We start from the raw sequence: 27,822 nt of genomic DNA, 5'->3' as shown, positions 1-27,822 counted from the left end.
ATCAATGATACTGGCAATCCCTGCAGAGTTTGCACCTTCGAGGACACTTGGATCTTGAAAAAGTGAGAAAGGCAGGGCATTGTGCGAGTTGAGGATAGGATAATTACAATCACAGCGTATATAGAAAGAAGAAAACCTCCTTTCTCAAGCTTTTGCTTGTGGAGTGGTGTGCCAATCCCTTGTCCTGCTCAGAGATGAGGTTAAACAGCAGCATTTAATTCATTTTACTTTTGATTTGCCTTTAGATGGATGTTTGTACCATTCATTAAAGTTACTGCTCTGTTCTGAAGGCTGCAAATGAGGTAGACTCAGAAACATGTAGCGGATCCTGGCAACAGCCTGAGAGGTTTAATTTTTTCTAAATTGGTATTTGAGCTCCACTCAGTGGTATCCAAAAACAAATGTTAAAATGTTGAGTATTGAGGAAGTGCAGAACTAACATATTGAGGAAAATCAGTCTTGTGCTTTTTATCATTGTGTGAATCCCGTAACAGTTTAATTTAGCAGAAGTGAAGTCTGACCTTCCACAAATCACTAAATTTATTGCTAAAACCTGGATGTGTCACAGGTTTACAAGGGAGGAAGTGCATCCGTTTATGCAAAGAACCCTAAGTGGCAGTTGGTTGCCAAATTACAGTGCTGATTGCACCACCTGTCCTATGTGTCCGTTTCCTCTGTGCACTGTGAAATACATTTGTCCTGACTCACCATTATCTTTCACCCTCTGTATTACCTCAGTTACCTGCATCAGTGAGCAAGGTGGCAGAGGAATTGTAACAGACCAGAATTTTGAATTCAGTCACTTGACTGGTTAGCTATGACAGTGAAAGTGCAGGGTGATTTAAAAAAAAAAAAAAAAAAAAAAATTCTGGAACTGTGCCCACTCATTGAGAGGGTGAAAATGGATTCAAGTTTTGCAAAGATCTCAAAACCTCCCACAGATACAGAAATTCCCTTGAGAGTTGTCATATTATCTTCTGTAAAAACTAGCTGGAGAAGTGGAATATTTATTTACAGTGAAAGCAAAACACAACAAATTTGTTCATGTAACCTTGAAGTCTTACTCTCCATGACAACGTGTGATCTTGTGGAACTCTGTTGTTCACTTTTTTCCTGTCCCAAGCTATAAATTACAACTCTAAAGCAATCAAAATCGCGGACATGCAAACAAAGAACCATGATAATATTGTAAAGCTAGAATATTATAGGAACTGGTTTCTCACTTTACATCTTGGTAAGGGTTTTGGTCTTCTCTCTCTCTCTCCCTCTCCTCCCCTGCCAGTATTTTACCAAAATTTAAAAAGGCTTTGAAAAACCAACCCCTTATGCTGAAGTGTCACCTATAATTTTATTCCACCTGGAGGCATTCTTTGACTTTTTTTTTTTAGCATGTAACTTTAATCTGCTGCGAAAGAGTCATGTTGCTGACTTACCCTGACAGCCAGCTAGTCATTCTCACTAGCTGTCAGAAGTGTAAAGACTAAGATCTCTAACACAAATAAGTAGTAGCAAGGGCAAGATAAGAAATGAAGGTAGAAAGCCTAAATAATAATAATAATAATCCTTGAATTCTGAGCTAATAGAAGAACCAACGTTGAGCTGTGAGTTTTGAACCGTAATAGGTAGCATTCATCTATAAGCAACTACACTGGTGGCAGCATAATTGAAACTCCACCAGTTTAGATAATTTGAAAACCAAGAAGAGAAAATGAGGAAAGGAAGAGTCAAGTAGAGCACTTGTTGTAACTACCAGGGAAAAGTTTTCGTCAGGTTTCTGTCTGCAGATCAGTTTCCTACCTTTGGAACCAAATACCGCTAAAATACTTCTCTGTCAAGTCTTATGACACATACTTAAGCATCAAACATTGTAACTAACTTGCTGTATCATTGTTTGCAGTGATGTGTTCACAAAAGTCTTTTTTATTACATTATATCTATTAGATTTTGATCCTGGGATCTTTCATATTAAAAATTATAAATTAGTCTTGGTTGTTAAAACTTTACCTTCGTGTTCTGAGAGCATAAGGAGATGCTAAAAACCAGAAATTATAAATTTTGAGTGGACTAGAGCAACTGTCAAAAACTAGCATTACTTGAAGTAGACTGGTTCTAAACTGATTTGGCTTTGTAACAACCAGAAGAATCAGTAAAAATCAGTTCCAGAGTTACAATAAATAAATGCTGGGACATAGAATGATAAAGGAAAAAAGTCTTTGTAAATAAATCCATTTCACTGATGATAGAGTCTAATACCAACTGCGTTGAACTGGATGCCATAATAATAGTCTCCTAAAAGAAAGAGAAGCAAAAATGAAGATAATGAAGATAGCCATACCTTCTTATCACATCCTTCTTTGGGGAATGCTTGACTATTTGAGTTCCACATGGATGTGCAGCAGATCACTTGCTCTGAGAAGCTCCTAATACATCTTGGCCTTACCTTCTTTGAATGTCAGTTCCTTTTCTAGCAAGTATTTATTATAAAGATTTCTTTGGAGATCATTTTTCAAGCTAATTATAAATGTTGTCCTTCATCATGAGGAAAGGCTTGATGAGAATTCATTGCACTTTGAGTCATTTCAGGCTGAAACTGGAAAATATTACACCTTACAGTTGGATGCCTTTTCTCTCCCCTCTGTGTTCACTCAACTCACTATGCATAGTGGGGCTTTTTATAGTCGTGACCCCCTTCACATACTTTTTGTGATTGTATTTCAGGTGATTTTATCTACTGCTAGCCATTCTGAAGAGCAGCATCTCAGGGATGTCTCAATGAAATTGAATTCCTGTTAATCTAATATAGGAGAGAAGTAGGTCATCAAGCAGTAAAGCAAGTTCTCTCTCAGATACTGCTTCACAGAATATGCGAAGCCTGTCCCAGATGAAACTTGAACTACAGCAAGAGCAGCATTTCATGTGTTATTTGGTCAAAACCTGGAAATACCAAAAAGTCTGCAAAGGATAAATAAAAGCATGCTTAGACATATCGGGAGCTTTTGGAAACATGAAAGTTAATCTCCAAAGCAAGCAAAGCTCAGTGCTGTTATGTTTCTTTGTCTGAATGGTACTGTTTACACATTTGACCACTCTATTTGTATCCCTGTCAGATGGAACAGTTTTGTCATCATTGCAAAAGATGCAGGGGACAAATCTTGAAAAAGGTGAATATGTCCTGAGGAATGCTGAGATCCCAGTGAGGGGAAAGCTTTTGACAAACCATAGGACCAGGCTCAGTATTTCCTACCTATTCCATATTTCACTTACAGCTCTCTAGGTTCATTACTCATGATCAATATTTTACAGCTTGGTAATGGCACACAGGGCACAAAATAAACAGTTTAGATCTCCTATGCAGTGATAAATCACTTCCTGTCCCTCAGAGGCAAAAGCAGGGCACCCATTTGTCACGTAGAAAGCTCGAAGCAAATGTGCCAACATCACTTGAGCTTTACTAGTGTTGTCCACAAACTTCTGCTTATGACTAAAGCAGAGAATCAGATCATCTCCAATTCCACTGAACTGTGGGGACTTTCAAATTGATAATAAAATAAATAAATAAACACAGTTACTTTAGGTTTGGGGACAATACTGTAGTAGCTTTTTTCTATATTTTTCATAGATAATTTAATTACCGCTTGGGTGAAATATCAATATCCTTTGTGAAAGGAAAAATGTGACAAACTTTTTTGTTGGTGTACTGCCTCTTTTTTACTTCAAAGGCTCAGAAATGTCTCTCTGCACTAGGCTATATATAGCAGTACTAGATATAAAATAACTCATGGAGATACATGTGCACTTCTTACAATTCCAGAAATAAATTTTACTGTTAGCAAACCTCAGTAAGCCTACTGTTTTCACTGATCTTACAGAAATTACTTATATGTGTGCAAAGGCATACTATAAAACTTCTGTCTTGAAAATATGTTGAGGTGCTAATTTTGTCTAATTCTAATTTTCTTATAAATTGGTATATATTTTTGTTAGACTGAATAGATAGCTTTGCTTGCTCTATTATTGTCTATTCTATTCCAGCAGAAGTGGTACAAAAATGTAGAATTCTGAAAATGAGTGAAGTCTGAATTGTAGTCTGGAGGTTTTTATGTCAGTACAACCTGTTGAGCTTTCAAATAACACAAATGGTTGAGGAGAAAAAGATTATTTCTATGAATCTGAAAAATATTTTTATACCGAAGCTACTGAAGCAGGCTTAAAAAGGAGGCTGTATATTCCACTTGGTCCATGATTCCAACTATTTTTAATTTATTACTGTAATCTGAATACTTCAGTCTGAGATCTTTCATTAATTTCATGTCATTAATATTTTAAATGCTTTCCTCTTCATTGTATGTCTGCTTTTACATAGTATAAGGCATCTGTAGTCTACCTGATGGCATAACATTTTTGAATGAAGGACAAGCCAAAAAAACCCCACCACATGAAGTGCATATATTGCCTCTATTTATTTATATCTTTCCATTTATTATGTGAACTTTGCTAACACACGTTTACAAGTTGTGTTAGAAATGATTAAGGATAGCTACTGTAAGGTTGTATATATACTGAAGTCTTTGTCATTATTGCCACATTTAAAGAAAAAAGTTGTAGGAATGCAAGTTTTATGTATTAGAGGATGAAGATATGGATTTTAACCGTATAGAACTTGACACCTATTTCCACCTTGCTTTCAGTAGCTCTTCAGTTATATGATCTTCTCTTTCATATTTTAGCGTTAAGTAAATATTGCATGGAGCTCGGAAGTGTAGAGGAATGCTAACAAAAATCTGTTTAAAACTAATAGCATATGGTTTAACTATGACTTATATGTCACTCCAATTGCTGCCTATTGATAATTCTTTGTAATTTTCGCATGAATGTCAAGTTTAATTTAAATTGTGCTTGTAATTGGTAAAAGTCAATTGCTTAAGCACACCTCCCACTGAGGCTATATTACTTTTTCATCACTTATATATTAAGCGTTAATCAACTTGAGTTCTCTGTGTGAGCTTAACACCCTCTTTGTTGGTGTTGTGATGATAGCTAATTTGGATAAATTACTGAAGGAATCTGCCCCCATCCCAATCTCAGTTAAATACCAGAGAAACATTCAGTGCTGATTTTTGCTTTTCCCCTGCAGGAAGGAGGTGTAGTTGCTCTCTTTAAGATCTGTCGCCAGGATTGTTTCAGGTGTCTTTATCCCCAGACGCTGAGAACATTGGCATCCATTTGCTGCGTAGAGGAAGGGATGTACCAGCTGGAAAAGGTAGGCACTTTAGCATTCTTTACTGACTGTGTCATAAAACAGAGAAGTCTTTAATCTCTTCTAGGAACTGGTAACTTGGTGGTGTTTGATACTGTGCTCCATATTATGCTCATCTTTTCTGTGCTGAACGCGTCTTCGGTCTTTACAAAATTAGTCCCACCAATAACATTATCCTATTCAGTTGTTTGCACAAGTAAGCTTTCTAAGTGGGGATAATTTTCATAAAATAGGTAAACACGTTAGTGAATGCATCAAAAACTAGGGAAATTATAATTTCTGGACTCTCTGAAGTGTTTGTTTAGAAACTCCTATGTTTTAAATAACCCTTAAAAGACAGAAAGCTTTATACCTCTTTAAATCCTTTCCTGTTGCTCAGGTAGGGCACCTGCTTGTGGTACTGCAGTAACTTGTGAGAGTTGTAAAATTGCACAGAAAGAACTGGGACAGATATAGTAGCTAGCCAATAGAGAAATGTCTGCTAATCAGCAGCAGGTCTCATAAAAGCCAGTTTTAACTGGGACAGCAAACATCAAAACATTATCCAGATAAAATTATATCAACTGCTTAGGCTCTGTTCCTTTCTCACTCTTACTACTTACTGCTGTGTTTTGGAAATGAACACTTCTGGTCACTAAATCATGATCTCATCCTTTGTATTTCATAAAACAGTCATCTTCTACAGCTGAATAATGGCCTCTTCAAGTTAATGATAAATGATTTCACTGCCACTTTACATTGACGTATCTTGTAATTTACTGCCCAGAATTTAAGCAAACCGTGACGAAACATCTGCAGCAAAAAGCAAGTCTCTGAGCTTACAGTAAATGAAGATGACTTAAATTTTTTTTGACATAATGCTGGTTCAGATTGACACCAGAATCAGTCTAAAAGGATCTTTCATTATGTCCACTATAATAGTGGAATTAATAGAGTTAGAAATGGAAAAGATTGATTCAACTCACCTGGTCTAATTCCTGGCAGTGTCAGCATGCGTTTAATGTGGCCCATATTAAAGCTGACAAAACAGGGGTCCTAGAAAAAGTGGTAACTCTCAAACTCGTATGTCTTTGATCTACTTTAATGTTGGTCACAAGTAAAACTGTTCAGCGTAAACTTTGTCACAGTCAGGATTGGAGGAGGGTTTAAAGGATTTTTAACTGAACTCTCTGCTTTCAGTAGATCATTTTTCACCTGGGCCTTCAATTCTTAAATCACATCTTGCCAAAACCTAAGTCTGCAACACGAGGGGCTGGATGTTAATCCTACTGATCTGACTGAACAGACAGGTTTATGACAGGAGTATTTTGTTATCACCTTGTCTGCTTCTTTGCCTAAAATTGTGTTGCTGAGAATCTGTATGTTATGTGGATCCAGTACATGCCTGGTTTCTGATGGGGGAGAATGAGATATTTCATATATCAAGAGAAACAAAGAAATTTTCTCTGCAAGGAGCTTAATGATCCTCCAAGTGCTAATGGAGTTTAAACAACACAGGCCAGTACAATGCTATGTCATCTGTAAATAATCTATCAGCTGGTGACAGCCCAGGTTTACCAGTTTATAGACCTGAGGAAGGATAGTAAATGAGAAAGTTTTACTACTCTCTGTACTCTCTTTTCACCCTTCTTGTGCACCTATTTAGAAGCAATAAGATATTCTGACCATAGGGAATCAATGGAAAGTGCATGAATCAGATGACCAGTATTTTGATGTGAACAGCACTCCAGTTTTTCATATTGTCTTGTTTAAATAAGAATGATTTTTTTCTTTCAAAATTTGAAGTACTCTTGCAAAGAACAAAAAAGAGGGTTAATAATATTAGCATTCCTATCATTACAGAAATTACTATAGGACTTCTTATCTGGCAGAAAGGGTAGCTTCTATTATGCAATTAAGTACCTGGGTGGTGGTGAAGCATTTAATTTGCTCTAATGTGAATATCATTATGCCACCTAGTGCATTAAAACATCAGTGCAATTTGAACTTGATTTTTAATGACAGAAACCTCATTCAAAAAGATAAAGCTTGGCCTCCAAACAATTCAGATTAGGTAATCCAAGATTTAAAAAAACCAAAAACAACCAACCAACACCCCCCCCCCCCCAACCCCAAAACCCAAAAAACAAACCACAGACAACCCAACACCCCCTCCCCCTCTGTTTTTCAATTAGATTTCACAACCATTAAAGCGTTTAAAAGACCACTTAAAAGAAAGTCTGGGAGATGAACTAGGAGGGTGGTATATTTTCTGCAGTAACTGTGGTGCTTAATTAATAAAGACATTAGGAATATTGTTTATTTATCCAATGCTCCTTGATCTTGCCAACTCAGTAGCAACACAAGAAGGTAACAAGAACATCTGTGTTAACGCAGATGGTTATTTAGAAAGCAAGCAAGGAAGTCAGTAGTTCACAGGAGGCAATCCAAGTGGAGAGTATTTTAACATTTTTTCATGGGCTTTAAGATACCTGAATATTAGGCTTTCTTTATAATTAGTTCAAATTTAATGTGAATGATGTTATACTGTGTTTAAAGCATTTGTCTTGAGTGAGTTTTTGGATTGCAATGTGGAAATACTGTCCTCCTTTACTAGTGAAGGAAAGTAACAGTTGAGTGGTCATTTCTAAAGATGTAGAAAATTACCTATTTTAAGCAAAAATATTTTCCTCAAGTTTTTAAAAAATAATTCTTGTTCTTCCCAGTCATGCATCTTTAAATATATATCTGCACTATTCTCTTACCACCACACTTGAAGAAGCCATTATTACTTTTTCATCATCTTGATAAACAAGCTGATCTTTGCTATAATAACAATGAACAAGTAGTTGTTGCAGTGACTAGCTTTTACTCTTTTAGGTGAATCTGTTTGGTTGTATGTACAATAATGCAAAATTGGTTGGTTAAAACAACTTTTTTTAGAATAGTTATTATTTCACTTGCAAGTACTTTACTGACTTCTGAAAAACTACTGTTACTTTGTTGTACATTGAACTACAGAGGTCCAGGAACTCAACAGTAACAAATTAGTCAGGCACTTGAAGTAGAAAGATAGTGAAGAAATAGTCTCATTTTGTGACTGAGGACTGTGTGTAAATAAATGTTGTTCTATGTAACCTGTGCTCCACAAGTGGAAATCTGGTCCTTCAAGCTGCTTATGGATGTCCAGTTGTTTGGTACACTTTAACTTCATAATCCACTGTGACACCAGCAGGTTTGAGATCATTCTTGGGTCTCAGCTGCCTGACCAGTCCCACTTCAGAGAGGAGTGGAGAGACCCTGGAAAAGCAATCAGAATTTTCCTCCTTTGCATTATTCCTGTAGCTGCCTGTCCCTGTACCCAAGAGAGGTTTGTCATCTGTGTCTTGTGGCATTTGAACATGCAAACTTTTTAGGAGAAAGCTGACTGTATCAGAAAGGATGGCTATTCTTGGTTTAGGCATTCCAGATTTTTTGCAGAGACAATATATAATACAGGTAATAGATAATACAGAAAATAGCTAAAATCGCTAAAATCAGAAGAACTGGAAAGGAGTTTGGGGGAGGTGAGCATGACCGGAAACTGAAGAACATGCAGACCTGTTTGTGTATCCAGCCCTGAGGCTTAGGACAGAAATATAATGATGTAGTGGGAGATTGGTTCTCAACATAGGCATTTGTTGAGGGTTTGAGAGGGAAGAATATCTGAACATTCATCAGTGTGCTTTGAAAACTTAATTTACCTCAAGTGTTCCCAATGTAGGAAGGACTGTTGAAGGCCCAGAGCTAGAATAGATTAATGTGTGCTTTTCATGAAACTTAAGGTTAAAAAAAAAAAAAAAAAAGTGATACTGATTGTCTGATAATGTACGTCCTGCAAATTACCTTAGGAATAACTGTACTTCAAATACCATTTTCATTGTCAAGATACACAAAAAATCTAACAGATATTGTCTTCAACGTGAAGCAACCTTGCCTGGAAAAGGGGTTTATGTTTGAATACAGTCGTACATCTTTAGCACATTGTTTGCCTGAAGCAGTTCTTCAGCCCTTTCCCTTCCTGAGGCTGCATTAAGTCCTTTGCAGAGCTCTCTGAACAAAGTGTCTCCTATACATATGCTGGCATGCAGCCTCGTTGAAGTCTGACTGTGGTGGTTTCTCTGCTTCAAGTCTGTCCATACAATGCTTGTTCTTGACTGGTGCTAGAAGGCATGTCTTTCCAATTTTTGCCCCATGCTAAAGCTCAGTTGTGTGATTTTCACTGAGGCAAACTTCCCACTGCAATAAAAGAACTGCAGAGTTAGTGCAGAAATAAATAGCAAACAGATAGTGCAAGGTACTGCAATTTTTACTGTGCATGTGAAACATTATTACATTAAAAAGCTGCAACTCAGCTGGGACCTAGATCAAGGCTCAACTGCCACAAAACCATAACGATTTATACAAATAGTCATTCAAGCAGCTATATATTTGTTACTATATATTAACACTGTGCAGTGTATGTTTACTTACACTATTTAAACTACTCCAGAAAGCAAGACACCTGGAATCAACTCATTAAGAGAAGATATTCCAGAAAGACTGGTGACAACAGTTGTTACTTTCATAAAACCTTCTTTTTAACAAATGACACAGCTTTTGTCACTGTGCTTTAAGCAAAATTGCCTAGGTATACATTATAAATTGCTCTGAATCCTTCATTTAAAGCACATTATATCAAATTACTTACCTCCAGAAAAAGAATCTGAAGGGGGAAGCAAGTACAAAGTGTACAATTTTTGTGGTTGGGAAACTGTATGAACTTCATGAAGACTTCTTAAACATAAGTGACCTAAAATGTATTGTTCACTGTGAACCCAGTCTGAATTTTAAGAACAACCATGATCTTATACATAGTAATAATTTCTGCATGATGGGGATGTAGTCTGTTGATATATATATATGAAAAACAAGCTTTTGGTGGGAATTAAGTAAAAAGTTTATTACAGCACTTAGAACTACCATTTACTTATAGCTTTTGGGTCAATCTGAGCTGATTACTTCATTCAGCTCTAACCACTTTGAACTTTCAGTTTCAAACATTAAGTTCAGTCAAAGGGAGTAACTTTGTTTCAGATGAAGTATATGTGTTGCCTTAAATCTGGGCTGCTAAAACTACTAAGGTTCATGTAGCTGTAGAGTGAGACAGAAGTGAGAGTTATGGAGAGGGCTTTGATTATGAGGGCTTGGATGACCTGGTATGAGGTTATGTTCACCACTTCTAAAATCTGAACACAAAAATTAGCTGGTGGCCCATGGATTTCGTTGTCACAGCATGTGAATGCTCCACAATCATGAATGTTTTTTATTTTCATAGTACCTGGTATATGATGGAAATAACTTCGTTACCACACAAGAGATCACAAATTTGCCTGATCTGGATGAACTATATAGCTGTCTTCATATTTGGATATTCCAAGTGCAAAATACCAGGGGAAGCAAAACATTAGTAATGGTCTCCTAGAAAAGGTGTGTGAGATTGCCAGTGATTAGGAAGGAGAGACCCATAGGTTGCCTCATTTAAAGCATGTCTGCAGGTTGTTTGCTTCTTTTAAGAAGTGCAAGAGTAGTGTGCAGATTTCTGATCAGCAGTGAAATGTTGATTTTTATTATGGCAGGTAGTGGCTTATTCACGGGACTTCCAGCAATGAGAAAATCCAGGAAGTGCAGAGGTCTGCCTCAGCCTGTTAGCCTCTCTTATCCTCAGAGAAGAACTTTGTGTTAAAATTTCTTTTTGTCTGGTAAATATATGAAAAATTCTTATGGCCTGTTTCAGTGGGTTTGCACCCAGTTAGTTTAAGAACAAGGGATTAGATGGGTCTATAAGATGACAAAAATTACATAGCTATTTTATTCTAAAATGAGTTGAATTCAAGAGCTTAAAAGATTAAGCTTTTTTTTTTTTAAGAAAAATATTTTCAAAAAACCCCCATAGTTTTAAAAAATAAGTTTTAATTCATGGAAAGCCAAATTTCACGTTATTCTGTCTCCTGAGTGAGATAGGGCAGGGCTGGGTATGTATTAACAGCAAAATACAGGACTTTTAGAAGTCATTAGAAGGTAATAAGTTGATAAGGGGCCCTTGTCTTGTCTCTTTCCCACAAAAACAGGTAACATGCAAAGTTATAATCCTTTCTGAGTTTTTCATGGGTTGTGTTAACAAACACATTCTCAACACTGTTTTATGAAGGGGAATATGATTCTTGTTTGTTCCCCAAAGTAGTGTTTGTTTACAGGAAAAACATGTGAAGCTTCATGGTTGGAAAGAGACTGGAGACTTTCTTTCTGCATGCTTAAAACCACAGAACACTCACTTGTGTGCTCAGTCATGTGAGGTGATTTATATGGAGAGTTCAAGTGATGTGTTCCTTCTTTGGCTGGAGAGTCAATTGTTCTTCTGGTTTGCATAATGCTCTTTTTTCCATCTGAAAACATTGTTTTGGCTCATCTTTCATGGCCGTTTGTAGCCAGGCTTTGAAATCATGCATGTAAAGTTATGAACAGTAAGCAGGAATGGATAAAGAGATTTCTCTTCTGAATTTTGAGAGCGGAGGATAAGCTTTTAAAGGCTAATTCAGGCAACTTTTGACATACAGTGCAGAGCACACTGAAACTTGGTGTCATTGATAGCTGGAGCTGGGAACTGTGTCACACTGTTGTCACTGGGTAACTGTGTAGGTCACAGGAGAATGAAGAGCTACAATGAAACAGAAATTTAAGCCAACCGTAAGGAATAATGTGGGGAACAACATTTTCAAAAGCTGCTTTTCACATGGCCTTTTTGATAACCAGGCAAATCTATTTCAGTAGCTGAGTTTGTGATACAATTAGATAATGTAAAGTTCTAGGCTTGCAGCTCTTTAATTTACTGGACACTTCTTCTCAGTAAGGCTGTTTAATTAATTGGCAGTGAAAAATGTGCTGGGTTTGGCAAATTACATTTCTGTCAAAGCCCCTGCAAGATTCATTAAATCATATCTGAGAGTGCAGGAACTGCCCTTCCTCAACTGCTGGCTTCGTATATATTAGGTGGTGTTTCAAGTTTTACCTCCTGATTACATGGCTATGTATACATAATTAGTAAATGCAGCTTCTTTCAGCACAATCTCAGGCAGGTGTAGCAAGACTTCATAGGTCATTGCAGAATCTGACCATCTTCAGATGCGACACACTGCAGTCCTAGGGCAAAATGCTTTGGAAGTCATGGAAGGGACACGTTTCTGAATACTGAAAACCAGTGTGAAAACATGTTAAAAAAAAAAAAGAAAACAACAACAAAACAAGGCCCCTCTGAAAAAAAAACCACCACCACCAAAAAGCCCCCAAGCCAACTGGCAGCTAATCTCTGCAGTATCATTTGGTCTGTTGAAAACCTCCTGCCAGTTACACAGCAGATTAAAATTTGTTTGCTTTATGGTAGTACCCACTTTATCATGCAAAGAGAAAAGCAAGTGGTTTTTTGATGAACTTATTCAAGAGACATGGAATTGAATAAAGACAGACATGCTAGTGCAGGATTATGGGACACTGCCAGATCTCTGTAGGAAAAAAGTACACACAAAATGCTTTGGCTGAGGTTTCTGCCATTATTCCAATTCTGTTAAAATGACTAATGAAATTATAGTAGTTGTGTTGTTGTAGCCCTGATGGTCTAAGGAGATATGTATCAGTTGCTCTAATAAAAGATATTACCTCTCCTTACAAACCTTGCTTCACTTTAATCATATTATAGATTTTAGAAAAGGGAGAAAGGAGCCAGCAAGCATAGCACTAAAGATAAACATTTTGATAATACTGGCAAAGTAGGACAATGTGAGACTTAGCTAAGGAGTTGGTGAATAGCTGCCTTTGGAGGACACAGATTCTGTTGTTTATCAGTAGATCCTCATTTAGATATGAGGCTTGGCCCAGACTCTGCAAACATATACACATGCACTTAGCCTTAAGCATGTGAGTAATTTCATAGAACCACTACACGTTAAAAATGTCAACAGAGATGCACTTCTGTTGGTCTGTTTGTGATTGAGGTTTCAGACTACAATAAATTTCAGAGTAATTATTCATGTGGTGATCACTGAACACATAGTGCTGTGGAAAAAAGCAAAACTTTCAGAGTCGGATCAAATAGGTAACAGACTCTTTGATAAACCTTGTCTGTCTTTCCAATAGAGGCACAGCAGGCAGTCTATGAATTGAGATATAAATCTGTCTATAAATTGATAACGAAAGTGCAAGCTGTCTTCTAACCCAACAATAAACATTTTAAGTCTTTTGCCTTTAGTGTGAGTCCTTCCATGTCACCCACAGATTTAGGCTTTGCTTCCTTTTGTCCTGTGCTTGAAGTGGCATATTACTTAAGCATGGTTCTGTAATAACATGTCCACATGCAAAAATTTCATAACAGTTAAAGCAGGCCTGTTTTATTCGGGTTTTGTCATGTTTCAGCAAAACCTGATCAGGAGAAGGCATTGCAGTGGCATTCAGGTGTTATCAATGATGTGCTGCAAGTAAATCTTGCCACTGCTCTGTTGTATTTTTTTTCATGGTTCCAGAGCAGTGTCCATGCAGAGTGAGAGCTGAGAGAATTAGGTGTACTTTGGCATTTGATTCCCCTATATGATGCAGTCACTGTAGGAGGAACAACCTCTCTTCTCATCTATCTCTCAGCTCTGTCTCTTTATGCTCTTCTGTTTTTTTTCTAGCTGAGGTACAGAAGAGAGAGAATCTTCAGATTTTTTCTGCTTGTTTTAGAAAGATAAGTTTCATTGAAATAGATTTTGAAAGCTGAAAAGGAAAGTCCTCAGACTATGCCAGGTTACTAATGTGTACGCTTCAATGTGCAAAATCAAATTGGAGCAGTGCCTGTAGATTGCCATTCCCTCCAACTTCATTTTGAAAATTTGAGCTGGTGCCAGGTTACCACTCTGCACTTGTTTGGCTCCCATATAATTTACACATGGTTTTTGCAGTCAGTTATGTTGGTATTTTATGCTATCTATTGATTTTATATTTCACTAAGTATTTTATTTAAAGCACTCCAAATAGCTCTAGATTTATGTTTCAAAAGTCAGGATGTTAAAAGAATTTTATAAATGAAAAATAATTTGGAAATTACCAGATGATGATTTTTCTGTAATGATTTAAAATATTGCTTAAAGTGATGACAATGATCAGGGCAGCAAATGATCCACGAATGACGTCTGAAGGAACAGAAGCCAACACATCAAATGACAGGTGGGTTTTCCTTACCTAATAATAATAATAATAATCTATCAAGCAAATTTAATTTTAAGATGAAAGAAGAAGCTTACTCAGCTGCTAAACTGAAGGCAGAGATTAATGAGAATCAATTGAAGCGTTTAAAAAGAGTGCAGGGAGAGAGCTATTTTGGACCTCAAATATTCCTCTTGTCCCTGATAGAGGCAGAAAAGAAACTGGAAAGACAAGGCCTTATAGAAAGACCTATCAGATGAGTAGCTTTCATAATTCTTTTCTTCTCGCTCAGCAGGAATCTGTTGCACTGCATATTTGCATTTGTATCCATATGTAAACACACATACTGAATGTGCGTACGTTGTATGCATTAAATAGCTTGGCTGTAGCCACAATAAAGTGTGAGGAGAGATAGGGGTGAAAATACTTATGAAATGAGACAGACACATCAGATAGCTTCCCCCTCACAAAATCTCTGCTGAAATTAGATATGCTAGTCTAACTGACACATTCTGCTGCAGATGTCATGACTCAGTATTGTTGATGATTTTTGTGACTCATTAGAAAGTCCAAAGAGTTTACTGCTCAGAGCCTCCAGTTCTTGTTTGGCTGACCTTTGAGCTGCCTAAAACCTCACTGATTTCAGACATCTTTGCAGGAAGAGAAGCATACCTACATAGATCTGGTTATACAACAGGGATTTAAATGCCTTTGGACCCTGAGAATTCAGTACTAGCATTATTTTCCCTTCTAAGGCTTCTGCCACATTTATTTTCCTGCCTGAATTCACTATGACTCTTGGGAGTTTTCTAGTGCTCTATATGGTTTCTTGTGTATCTATTCTTGCTTGCATAACATTGACTTTCAAAACTTTTACACACATTTAATTTTGAAAGACTGAACTCTCATAGATCCACAGTACTGAAAAGCAAAAGGAGAAAATCCTTTCTTCATTCATCTAAGTGCAGCTGTGGAATTCCTCACTAATGTAAAACTACACTTAGAGAAGTACTGAATGAACAAACCTCTCAAAAATAAAAAATTATTTCTCCTTGTACCAGGTGATTTATATTTCTTTTCTTTGGGGCATGCCAGTTGGAAACAGAGAGCTCTGTATGTTCCATCTGCTGGAGTTTTTAACTCCTCCATAAATGAGTTGATCTCAGTCATACCTAAGGATAACATGATGGAGGCTGCTAGACAAAGTGACTGACTTGCTTTGATCTGGTAATTAATATTGGTCATCTACTGGGGTGAGAGTAAGGACCTGAGGGTGCTGCAGAAAATTGTTTTTCCTCACAAGAACATCCATATTCTGAGTTAGCTTCTCAGCTTGACCACTTCCTTGCGCTTGTTTTTTAGAAGTAGTTCAAACTAGCAAAATATATAAACCTCAGCTTATGCTCAACTTAGATCTTGGCTCTTTTCCAAAACCACTTTTGTAATTCTTATACTCCCATGAGTGTAACTACCCTTCCTTGGGTTCAACATGGGGTTAACAAGCCTCTTGCATCACAGCACTTATCAGTGTTCACACTTGCTTAGGCAGTGAGGCTGTAAGAGTCCTGCTGTGACACAGGGTTCAGTGCAGGTGTACACTGGGAATCTTTTCTAGCTGCAGGTACTAAAGAACCTCTGCAAATCAGGCCCTAGCAGTGCTCCCCAAATGTGCAAGCTCTGGGCATTGTTACTGAGGGGGGAATTCACAAATTTGTATTTTGCAAAATCACGTTTTATACATATACAGTCGCTTGTGTTTTTTTGTTTTCACCCAGTGTTTGCCAAAATTATGGTCAAAATACATGGTTCAAAACCTCTTTTCTCTTTCCTTCTCTCCAGTACCTATCACTGCAACAAAGTGAGAAAATGCTTTACAAAACAGGGTAAAAGTACATACAGGAATCTTCTTTATGATAACAGCTTTGACCAGTTCTAGCACTGGTCACTGTTGAACTTTCTACCAGTAGATTTGCTTGGTTTAAATGAGCACTTAGCAGGTTAGCTTTCTCACTCAAAGAGCATTATATAAACACAAAACTATCTCAGGGTTTTCCTGTCATTATTGGTATATTTTGACTCTGTTGCATGGGCCAAATTCTAACTCTTACTAGAGCTGAGTTTTTTCCCACAGCTATTTGTAAAAAAGAAACAGAGGATCAAATGCAGTGTAAGCTATCAGGTGAAACTCAGTATCCTTTCCTTGTGATGTGCATTTTAAGTCAGGGCTGGAAGTATTGAATTACTCAGGTAAAGTATCCTGCATGTGCTTCTAACAAAAACAAAGGAAGTTAATTGTGTAAGTTTTTTCTTACCTCACGTTTGTAATAAGATAAGAGCTGCTGTGTGGCTTAGCTGAAGCTCACCCATGACACGTATGAGTCTCCATGTATTTCTTAAAAAAGTGAAGGTTAAATAATAATTAATGGCAGGTGATGTAAAGGCATGTTTGTGTGTCAGTATAATGGGGTTTTTTGCTTAGGCTTGTTTGCAGGAAACCACTTAGATCTGGCACTCTGCCTGATTTATACTAAAACTTTCATGTTTCATAAAGCATCTTTGAAAACATTTAAAGAGCTGTTGGAAAAACAATCTCATCCATTTAAGATAATAATCTGGGTTTTGAAAAACTAAACATCTAGCAGCATTGCTCATATATTTACTATATCTTACTTCTCTTGCCTGTCATTAAATTCACAGACAATAGCTCTTTCACTGACTGTTCCTTCCCTTCCCAGTACTGTCTAGAGCTTTTCCTTTTTCAGAGGGCTTTCAGTTTGTTCATTTGCAGTCCCTGGGAATGGATGAACAAGCTTTTGTATGGATCAGGGCATGCTGATATGCAAAATCAGCCTCAATTTTCAGATACTTTGCTGCATGTCATAGAATGGCAGGCTTCCCCCTCCAGCTTGTGTTTTGGTAGGTAGGTAAAGTTCACAGATTAATGAGGGCTGACATAAACCTGAGCTGGAAACTTGAGCTGGGTGTTTAGTGTTATTTAATTTGGAAGTGATCTGGAGTCCTGAAGATTCTCTTAGGCCTTGTTGTGCATAGCTGGTTTTGTTTAACTCCACTAGCTTTTAGACTTCAAGTAAAAGTTTGATCTGACAAGAATCCTCAGCTGAGGTCTTGCAGAAGGAATCCCTATGGGATGAGCAGGTGCAATTAAGAAGGTGGAAGTCTTTCCAGTTTTTATAAGAGCTCATCTTTGTCACTCTGGTCTCGCAAATAAGGTGTAGGAAGATTCCCCAATAACTTGGCTTCACCAAGGGCAAGCCTTGCCTGACCAACCTAGTGGCCTTTTACAATAGCGTGACGACATAAGTGGACAAGGGAAGAGCAGCTGATGTCATCTCTCTAGACTTCTGTAAGACCTTTGACATGATCTCCTAATACTGAGAATCCTGCCATACTGGGCAGGTATGTGTGCCCCCTTTATAATTTGTATATAGCTGCCAGATGACCTTATTTTCCTGTCACTGAGTACAAGATGTTTTATTTGAAACAAACTGTTAGTTTCAGTCACAAGAAAAGAATTTTACACTTTTAAGATACAAACAAAATTAACAAAGCTCCAATATTTGTCTTTTTTCATACATGTTTTACAGTAACACCCACTGTAAGAGGTTTCTTTCTTACAGACCTTGTTTCTTAGGGAAACTCCCTGCGTGATTTGCTACTTCTTGTGCAGGGTCAGTTATCCACTATTACCCCTTAAAACATGGGCAATTATTAGCAACATTTTGTTTTTCTAAATGCCCTGTTTAGCTGCAGTAATGCCATCATAGAATTTGATGGCACATTTAATAGAAAAGGTCAACTTCTTCACCAATAGATGTTTTAGATTCCCCTTTGAGTGTGAACAAGGCTTCATGGCATGTACATAAGAGCAAAATTTGGCCTCCCTTCCAAATGCAATTTTCTGAAGTATTCATGCCAGTAATGCCTGATTTTTGAGATCCAGATAAGCCCACTTTTAAACACAGACAGATGAGGAAACATTAGGACTCTTGTAGAGACACACAAGTGTGGCATTATGGAGACACAACAGAAGTTAGAAAGAAATGTTCAGTTACACCAGCAGGCTTTGGATTAGGCCCTAAATAGAAATAAATGGGTGAAAATGTCATCATGAAGACATAAATCAAGCTGTTTAGGAGAGAAACAAATGGTCTGGGCAGAGTTCTTACCAATATAATGCAACATGAGTGGTGACCGTCATAGTCTGTCAATGAATACTGAAATCCATTGCTCACTCTAAGCGATGCCAAGCAGCGTGCCAATTCTCTGGCAAGAAATCACCCTACTGTCACTCCCCAGCACTTACTACTGCCTTGCCTGCACACTGGAGTTCCTCCACATCTGTAAATGTTTGCTTCTCTGTAACCGTACTCCTTGGATTGCATGTTCCTTTTTCGGGGCTTAGGGCTCAATGTAGTGCAAGCATAATAAGGAAGGGTTATCTTCTTACATGCAATGCAAACACGTGGGAAGTTCAAATAACTTAGTGCCACAGGTCCCAGTTTTTGCCTTCAGGAGGAACTCTTTCTTCAGTGTTAGGAGAGCTGTATCTTAATGGCTTCGGTTCTGCGGTTACTTTGCTAAGCCTCCATGCCCGTCTTTGCAGCCGCGTCCTCTGACTGGTGACAAGCACACAGGGTGGGAAACGGCACACGGGGAAAAACACACGCTGTTACATAGCAGGATGACAGTAAGCACGTAATAGTTGCACTGCTTAGTGATAAACCCATCTGTAATAAACCCGTTGTGTGTGTTTTTCTTATATGGTGGCTGCTTGCATGAATGCTAAGAGGGGCTCTCGTCCTCCAGATCCAGGCAGATATAAAGGAAGAAGAAAAAGAGAAAGGAAGATTATTTTCCGAGAAACAAGCATATCGCTGATGGGCACTGTAAAAATAAACCTAGTTATACTGGCATCATTTACACCATGCTCCTAGCATCAAGCTCTGCTATACTAGTAAAGCAGTTGCTTTAGCATACAGTCCCCAGATCCCTGGCATCCACAAAATCCAAAGAAGAAAGCATACTGTTGTCAGGAAGCTTAAATTCATCATACAGGTGTGGGGCCCAGGGCACATGGCACACAAGGGCAGGCCAAGGGAACTGCTTCTCGTCATGAGGGTGGTGAGACACTGGAGCAGGTTGCCCAGAGAAGGTGTGGATGCGCCATCCCTGGCAGTCTTCAAGGCCAGGTTGACCAGGGCTTTGAGCAACCTGGTCTAGTGAAAGATACCTGCCAGCCTCACCTCTGTGCCTGGGAAGATCATGGAACAGATCCTCCTAGAAGCTGTGGCACTTGGAGGACAGGGAGGTGAATTGAGACAGCCAGCATGGCTTCACCAAGGGCAAGTCTTGCCTGACCAAGCTAGTGGTCTTCTATGGTGCAGTGACTGTATCAGTGGACAAGGGAAGAGCTACTGATGCCATCGATTTGGACTTCTGTAAGGCCTTTGACATGGTCTCCCACAACATCCCTCTCTCTAAATTGGAGAGTTATGGGTTTGATGGATGGGCTGTTGGATGAAGAATTAGCTGGATGGTCACATCCAGAAAGTAGTGGTCAATGGCTTAGTGTCCAGATGGACATCAGTGATGAGTGATGTCCTCAGGGGTCCGTATTGGGAGAGTACTGTTTAATAGCCTCATCAGCAATATAGACAGTGGGATTGAGTGCACCCTCAGCAAGTTTGCAGAGGACTCCAAGCTGGGTGGTGCAGCTGACACACCTGAGGGATGGGATGCCATTCAGAGGGACCTGGACAAACTTGAGAAGTGGGCCCATGTGAACCTTGTGAGGTCAACAAGGCCAAGTGCTAGGTCCTGCACCTGAGTTGGGGCAACCCCTGGTATCAAGACAGGCTGGGGGATGAAAGGATTGAGAGCTGCCCTGCAGAGAAGGACTTGGTGTACTGGTGGATGAAAAACTGGATGTTCACTGGCAGTATACACTTGCAGGCCAGAAAGCCAACCATATCCTGGGCTGCATCAAAAGAAGCATGGCCAGCAGGTTGAGGGAGGTGATTCCACCCTTCTACTCCACTCTGGTGAGACCCTACCTGCAGTACTGTGTGCAGCTTTGGGGTCCCCAGCATAAAAAAGACAGGGACCTACTCAAGTGGGTCCAGAGGAGGGCCACAGAGATGATCAGTGGGCTGGAGCACCTCTCCTATGAGGACAGGCTGAGAGAGTTGGGGTTGTTCAGCCTGGAGAAGAGAAGGCTCCAGAGAGATTAACTTAAAGGGAGCTTCTAAGAAAGATGGGGACGGACTTTTCAGTAGGGCCTGTAGCGATAGGACAGGGGCTAATGGTTTTAAACTGAAAGAAGGTAGATTCAGACTAGATATAAGGAAGAAATGTTTTATGATGAGGGTGGTGAAACACTGGAACAGGTTGCTGAGAGAGGCTGTAGATGCCTCATCCCTGGAAACATTCCAGGTCAGGTTGGACGGGGCTCTGAGCAACCTGACTGAGTTGAAGATGACCCTGCTCATTGCAGGGTGGGTGGACTAGCTGACCTTTAAAGGTCCTTTCCAACCCAAACCATTCTATGATTCTAACTTTTTCCGTGATCTTGCTGAAGAAAGAAGCAACTTCCTGTAGCGGCTAAACTCTCCAAAGGCAGAAGGCAGAGATTGTGATATAGCCTACTTGTTAACTTCAAAGACTGTGAACAGTAATATCTTTGTAGAGCAGAAACTGTCTTATTAGTTTTACTAGTCCATACACTGCTGTCCTTAGTTACAACTGAGTGGTTGAGATACCAGCTAAAAGCACTGCCTCTGGCCCTCAGGACTTTATACCCTCTCCTCCCACCTATTTATGCATCCATTTTTTGTAAGGAAATATGCATCTTTATGTATATCTTGAATTTTCAAAGCCCCTTTCTGAGAGGAGTGGATGACAGCCTTGATCTGACTGAAGGCAATGCAGAGCTGGATGCTCATGAGGATGAAGCTGATGTCCTATGCTACCAGAGACCTTGTCACATGAAGATGTGCAACTAGAGCCATGCAAGATCTGCATGTGATGACATCATCACGTGCATGTGATGAAAGCATTCCCAGGTCAGTCTACTGTCTATAGATCTTCATCTATACTGAGTAATGCTGCAGTGTGCTATGCCTAGCTGAGATAAAATTCATTTAGCGTCCTTTCATTTCTGACCAGAGTCCCTCATTAACTAATCTTTATGAAATAAGGGAAAGAAAGGAAACCTAAAAGAATAGAAAAAAAACCCCCTAACAAATAAGTAAAATGAGACAGTAATGCTGAGGTTGAAGTCTTCTGGTAGTCTGACCATTGCTGGGAAGAACTCTGAAGGCAGAACAAGAATCTCCTGGAAAGTATTTCTGGTGGCTGTGAACAGGCAGTTTCCCTAGCCTTTGGTGAGGTAGGAAAGAATATACATGTTCTAGATTCCTGGAAACAGGACTGGGCTTTTCTCCTACTGAGAAATTTTCAGTTCAGCTGTTAATGGAAAGATGGGCATTTTCCAGTTTTGTGATAGCACAAATTGATTTATAATCCTGATCTTCTTCCCATCTGTGACGTTTCCTTTGCGTCCACACGCATATGTCTAATTTTAAAGAGCAGGTAGATAGTTTTTTATCTTGTTGCTGTTTTTAATATGATTCAACAAGTAAGTATAACGGGAGCAGCTATGTGGATGATAGTCATTCCAACGGGAGCGAGTACACGGGTGATAGTCATTCCTGCAGAGTTTGCTGTGTCTGACAAATAACAGCCTGCATGCTGAGAAGAGAGCCCTAGCAGTGCTGTTGTAGTAAAGTGAAATGCTGCCTCTGTCTCAGTCTTCTTTTGCAAGTACTTCTATTTTCTGCCCTGGGTGGATTTCTTGAATTTAGCAGTTTACCTTACCAAATGAACTGCTGTTTCTCCTTAGCCACAAACAGCCACTTGTGAGTTTTTCAGCAACTCAGGAATGGCCAGACTTCGGGGCATTGGGCTTGTCTGTTGCCTGCAGACCTGCACCACAGATCTGTTTTGCTGTGTGGTGCCAGTGATTTAGTTGGCTGTGGAAAAAATGTGGGTCAGATTAAGATTTATTCTACTTGCTCTTTGCTTCTGTTGATTTCCCTGGTTTGTCGTACAGTCTCTTTCTTTCTCCCTTCTTGCTGTATCTTCTTTGCCCTAAAGGAGCCTGTACTGCCAGACAACTGCTTACACATTCTCCTTTTTTGCCCATCTCTGTGATAATACAACCGATGTTGGCAGAGTCACATAAGCCTCTGTTTGCAGGAAAATCTGTTAGAATATAACAGAATTTCAAGAAAGCATTTTGGATTTCTGCTGGAAAAAGTCTAAGAACCTTTCAAAGATCAATGGCTATAGAAATTTCTGTATTTATCAATGCCACCATCTACCAGACAAGAGCATTGAGAAGAGTGAGAGGAAAGACCAGAAGTTATAAAGGTAGGCTTCATAAACAGGGACACTGCTCTGCTTTCTCTGTCCTCAGCAACTTGAAACAATTGTGGTTATGTCAGTCCTATCAAATGAATAGTATGACAAATGATTCCCATATGGAAGGATAGCATGATATCTCTTTATAACAGTCTTTTGCCTGTAAGAATTTTTCATGTTTAGAATAAGCTTTCAGAATCTTCTAGTAGGTAAGACTGAAATGAAATCTTGGTATTATTTATTTAGTTAGTTAGTTATCAGAGGCCTGGGAAAAGGAAGTAAAGCAAAATCTGAGAGCAGGGGTGCTGTGAAACAGACATACTAAAGTTGACTACAGTGTCTGGCCAGAATTTTCAAAAGTGATTCATAATATCAAATTTCAGTATTTTTGGATTCCAGGTTAAATCACCAGAGTGAAATTGGGTATGTAGCAAGTTGTGGATATCCACCAACCAGATAGAAATTATATCCATTCCATAAAACTAATACTTAATTGCTGTTAAATTAAGAGTTGGCTGATAATGTATTTTCAGCAGTACCACCATCCTCCTGATGTGCACACAGTTTAAGAATACTCACTGAGTGAGTGTTGTTAAGGTCACCTGTGGGTTTGTGGTAAGGTTTTACCCTTGTGGTAGTTAAACGGTCATCAAAACACTTTAGAGGGAGACATAGAATCAATCACAGAATAGTTTGGGTTGGAAGGGACCTTTAAAGGTCATTTAGTCCAACCCCTCTGTAGTGAGCAGGGACATCTTCAACTAGAGCAGGTTGCTCAGAGCCATGTGGTTATTGTCCCTTCAGAAGTCAAAAAAGATAAGTCAACATAGGGTGCTAAGTTGATTATCAGTCAGCATGGAGGAACAGACCCACTCGTGGGGCTAAAAGGCCAATTCAAGTACAAAATTAGGAAAGAATCTGGGCACTTCTGCACTTGAGCCTTTTTGCTGTAGTGATCTAGGAGGAATTAAATCCTCCTTGTACTTCTGTCTCTAAAAGGATTATCATATGGCATTTTAAGGACATAAAAATTGAGCGATAACTCTCTGAATATGGTTTGAAAACTTCATGAGAGTGAAGTGCAAGGTGAAAATAATTTTGCCAATTCGTTGACTCATGCAGTGTAACCCACGCATTGCGTTATGCAATAGTGGCACCCAGTGGAGGCTGGAATTACAGCAAAGTTTCTGTTGCTGCTGGGTCAGGCTTGCCCAAATCTATCCCGAGTTTAGGACTGCAGGCGCTGATTCGGGAACGTAGGTCTATGAGGACCAAAGCTATGCACAACTTAAGTGTTCTCCTAAATCAAGAACTCTTACCTGCCAGCCGGGCTTATAATTTGAAAAGGTTAGGCTGTCTGAGCATTTATCTTATCTATTCACAACAAACTCTGGACAGCGTGAGGACCTTTTTCCTACAGGACAGACTCTCTGCTTTAGCTGCATTAATTCAAAAACCTTAAGCAACACCTAATGCAAGAGCATCCTGGGGAGTGGAAGAAAAATGCCGTCTAATCCTACTGCCCTGAAAGTGCTGCTTGCATAGCGACAGCATCAGCCTCAAAAACTTGGAGAGAAAGTGAAGAGCAGCATGTATGCCTGGGGGCAAGGGGAAAGGAACAGAAGGAAAGCATGGCTCCTGATTCAGTTGTAGTCTGGGCTTAGATGCAATAGTCTGAATAGGCTGTAAGGTGTGTGAGAGAGGAGTGAGAACAGGAGGAATGCCAGACGTGTGTCACGTAGGTGGGAAGGAAGTCTTTAGGGAGCATATTTTAATGTTTTAAATTCAGGCAATGCTAACAGTAACACCACCAAAAATAAACAGACATTAATAATAAGCTGTAAGCAGATCAACCCCCCTAACGTGGAGTCCTCGCTATGTTACAATATGCATGGAACATCAGATTTCTCTAAAGAATACATTATTTACTATGAGGCTGGTCAACATGCTGCTCCATGGGGAACGAGGCTATATGTGTCATCTTCTGTTTATTTTTTTCTGAGGAGTTACGTATGGCAAATAGTTGTAGTGAACAGGGATTTGGGAGTAACTAACTTGTAGTGTCAAAGAGAACTGAATGAATTAGAATAATTGTTCCTGTGTACCTCGTGCTATTGAGCTTGGATTTCAGTGCCAGGTTGCATGCTTACTCAGTGTCTGATATTATCAGAAAAAAGTGATTAATGAGGATGATGATCTGAGTTCCTAGAAAATTTTCATCTTCAATTGGTTTAGTATCCTCTACCCCTCTTTTTCTGCATTTGTTTTAACATTTTATTGTAAGCACTGGATGCTTTGGCATTTTGGCCATGCTGAAATTATTTTAGATCTGCAAGGAGAAGTGGATGCAGGAAAGCATGTTCAAGTAACTGTTGTTTTGCAGTCAAGAAAGAGTTTAAGAAAGGGATAATGATAGTTGGACCAGTTTATTTACACACTTTGGAATTGTTTCCATAGGTGCAAAAGTCATTAGGCAGAAGAGGCTGCTTATTAAGTGCATGCTCTGTCACTGTTGCAGTATTATATTTTGCAAGTGATCCCATTAAGTCACCAGGACTTTCTGTTGATTAAGTTACTATTCAGTGTAAGACATGGCCTCATAATTTCTGGAGAAATGGCTGCTTATTTTAATGATAATAGGTAGCATCATTACAATGGCATTTATCCAAGCATTATGTGGTGGTAGGTAAGTAGGTTTTAATCTTCATTTTATAGCCCAGCGTGTGAGAGCAAAATTAAATCACTCAAGAGTAAGAAGCTGCCTCAAATGTGTGATATGAACTTCATGGCTGATCCAAACATGATGTTGTACTACTGTCTAAGTTGAGGAAGGAATTATAATGAAAGGGAAGGCAAATCAGAGCTGTTAGAATATGTTTGCAATTTATTTTTGAGCTAGATACTTGATTTGTGCTGAGCAAAATTATTAAAAGGCATAAGACACCTTTTTTGTTATTCACTAAAGATTCCTCCCATCTCATCCTGTATCATGGAAGAAGAACTGGGTTACAAGTCACAGGATCTCACCTAGGAAATATTAATGGATGAAGCCATATGTCTCCTGACTTCCTGCTCCTGTTAGAGGAATTTATTGTATGTGTTTAAAGGCCGTAACAAATTGCTTTTCCCCTTACTCAGAAGAGGATTTTTGAGGAATTGTGCCCCAGGGAACTAGCAGTGTTTGAATTCCCCAGCCCATGACACTTCTGTGCTTCTGTGTCAGATTATGTTGAGAAGCAGACCTTACACCTCTCCTGTACTAGCTTTGCTATTTAACTTGTATTGCAAGCAATACTGATGTTACTCTAAGTAAAAGTTCTGTGTGCTGTTCCCCTTTGGTTCATCTTCCCTTCAAACTCCTTTAAACATGAAATAACACACTTGCATCTAACTTTTGGCACAGTTTTACCACTTCTCTGCTAGAAGGATTTCTGTCTTGTATGAACTAGTCAAAATAAAGGACTTGCCACAAAATGTATGAAGAAGGTAAGGCACCTAGGACCTAGGGCATTGGAGAAGGCATTAGGACAGAGGAGTCCAATTAATCAGATGAAGACTTTAATCCCCAAAAAGGACAGGCAATTGAGACATACTCATGTCATTACAATTGATTTTTCTCACAGGAAAAAAAAAAAGACACAATGTATGGCAATTGCTGAAACTGGTAATGGAAAAGGAAGTAATTTTAAGTAGAGATGATGCTGGCTTTTTTCTTTCCTTTTCCCTCTTAATTTTTAAAGAAAGCTATGAGTGCTGACTTCTGATCCTAAAAAGAAGCCAGTCAGGGTAGGCCTATACCAATAAATGGCATTTTAGAGTTGCAGGAAAGAGAAAATAACAGAGAGAGAGAGAGAGAGGAAAGGATACAACAATCAAAGACCTTTTCAGTAACATGGATTAAGACTTACAATTGAATTAAGAAAGATTAGTTGTTCAAGCTCATTAAAAGATGACTGATTAGACTTCTCCCCCCCCCCCCCCAGCTTTTTTTTTGTTAAGCAGAATGGTTTGTGGCCGCTGTTCTGAACAGAAACACAACTGCACTTTCCTTTAAAATCCTTCAGGCTTTGGAGTAGGTACTGTCTTGCACTTACCTTGGCCAATCATCTTGGTTTGTAAAGACTTCTGTATTTTGCCTCTGGTTAATGATGCTCTTCAGTAAGACAACCAAGGATCTAAGCCATAGGTGTCAATAAAAGCCCAGCCAATATCTCTGTTGCAGCTGGGCAACTAGTCTGCAATAGCTGGCAATGGAGACAAAAAAGAGACACCCAGCAGGCTTTGTGCATAAGGAGTAGGAAACCTTAGCTTTCTGCTGTGGCAAGGACCATCTAGAAGGTAGTTTGGATCTGCTTTGCTATAAAGGCACCTTTGTTCATTGATGTGACTAATGAATTTCCAGAGTTCATGGTGAATGGATTTTTGGATTTTGAGAAGATCTGAGTGAAAATCAACAGTTAATTAGAAGCAAATGTGTTGCTTCTAAAATTCCCTGGTTGCACGATAAAAGATGCTTTACAAAGCAGTTTTAAAAGTGTTTTAGAAAAAGACTTTGAAAAAAACCCTCTACATTGCTCTGCTGAAGTCTGAGTGCTGTTATAAACATAAACGTTTTCTTTGGGGTCTGAACGTTAAATGTAAAAGTTGTACTCTCTAAAATTGTCAACCAGTCATTGTAACCTCCAAGAATGACATAAGAGTGCCAGGAAAGAAAAGCAAGGTGGAAACTCATTTAAGATGTGTATATATTCAAGGGCAATACCATGTACAGGTGAATGGTAACCTAGCTTTTGGGAGACTGTGAAGACACATCTAGTAAATGTACTGATATTTAATAGATCTTACAATTAACAAAATGTCCCATTGTTGTGACAAACTTGTCCATAGGCTTT

General features: G+C 38.9%; 1 protein-coding gene across 4 annotated transcripts in view; it reads left to right on the top strand.

The window, feature by feature from the left end:
- INSC (INSC spindle orientation adaptor protein) overlaps positions 1 to 27,822 on the top strand; it is a 150,301-nt gene that overhangs the window by 85,874 nt on the left and 36,605 nt on the right. For all 4 annotated transcript variants that reach the window (XM_069803762.1, XM_069803764.1, XM_069803763.1 and 1 more), the window contains exon 7: positions 5,135 to 5,260. In XM_069803762.1, coding sequence (XP_069659863.1) covers positions 5,135 to 5,260 — 126 coding nt within the window. The remainder of the gene's footprint in view (positions 1 to 5,134; positions 5,261 to 27,822) is intronic.

Source organism: Haliaeetus albicilla, chromosome 16 (assembly GCF_947461875.1).
Source record: "Haliaeetus albicilla chromosome 16, bHalAlb1.1, whole genome shotgun sequence".
NCBI classification, from domain to species: domain Eukaryota; kingdom Metazoa; phylum Chordata; class Aves; order Accipitriformes; family Accipitridae; genus Haliaeetus; species Haliaeetus albicilla.
This window is presented reverse-complemented; position numbering and strand designations above follow the sequence as displayed.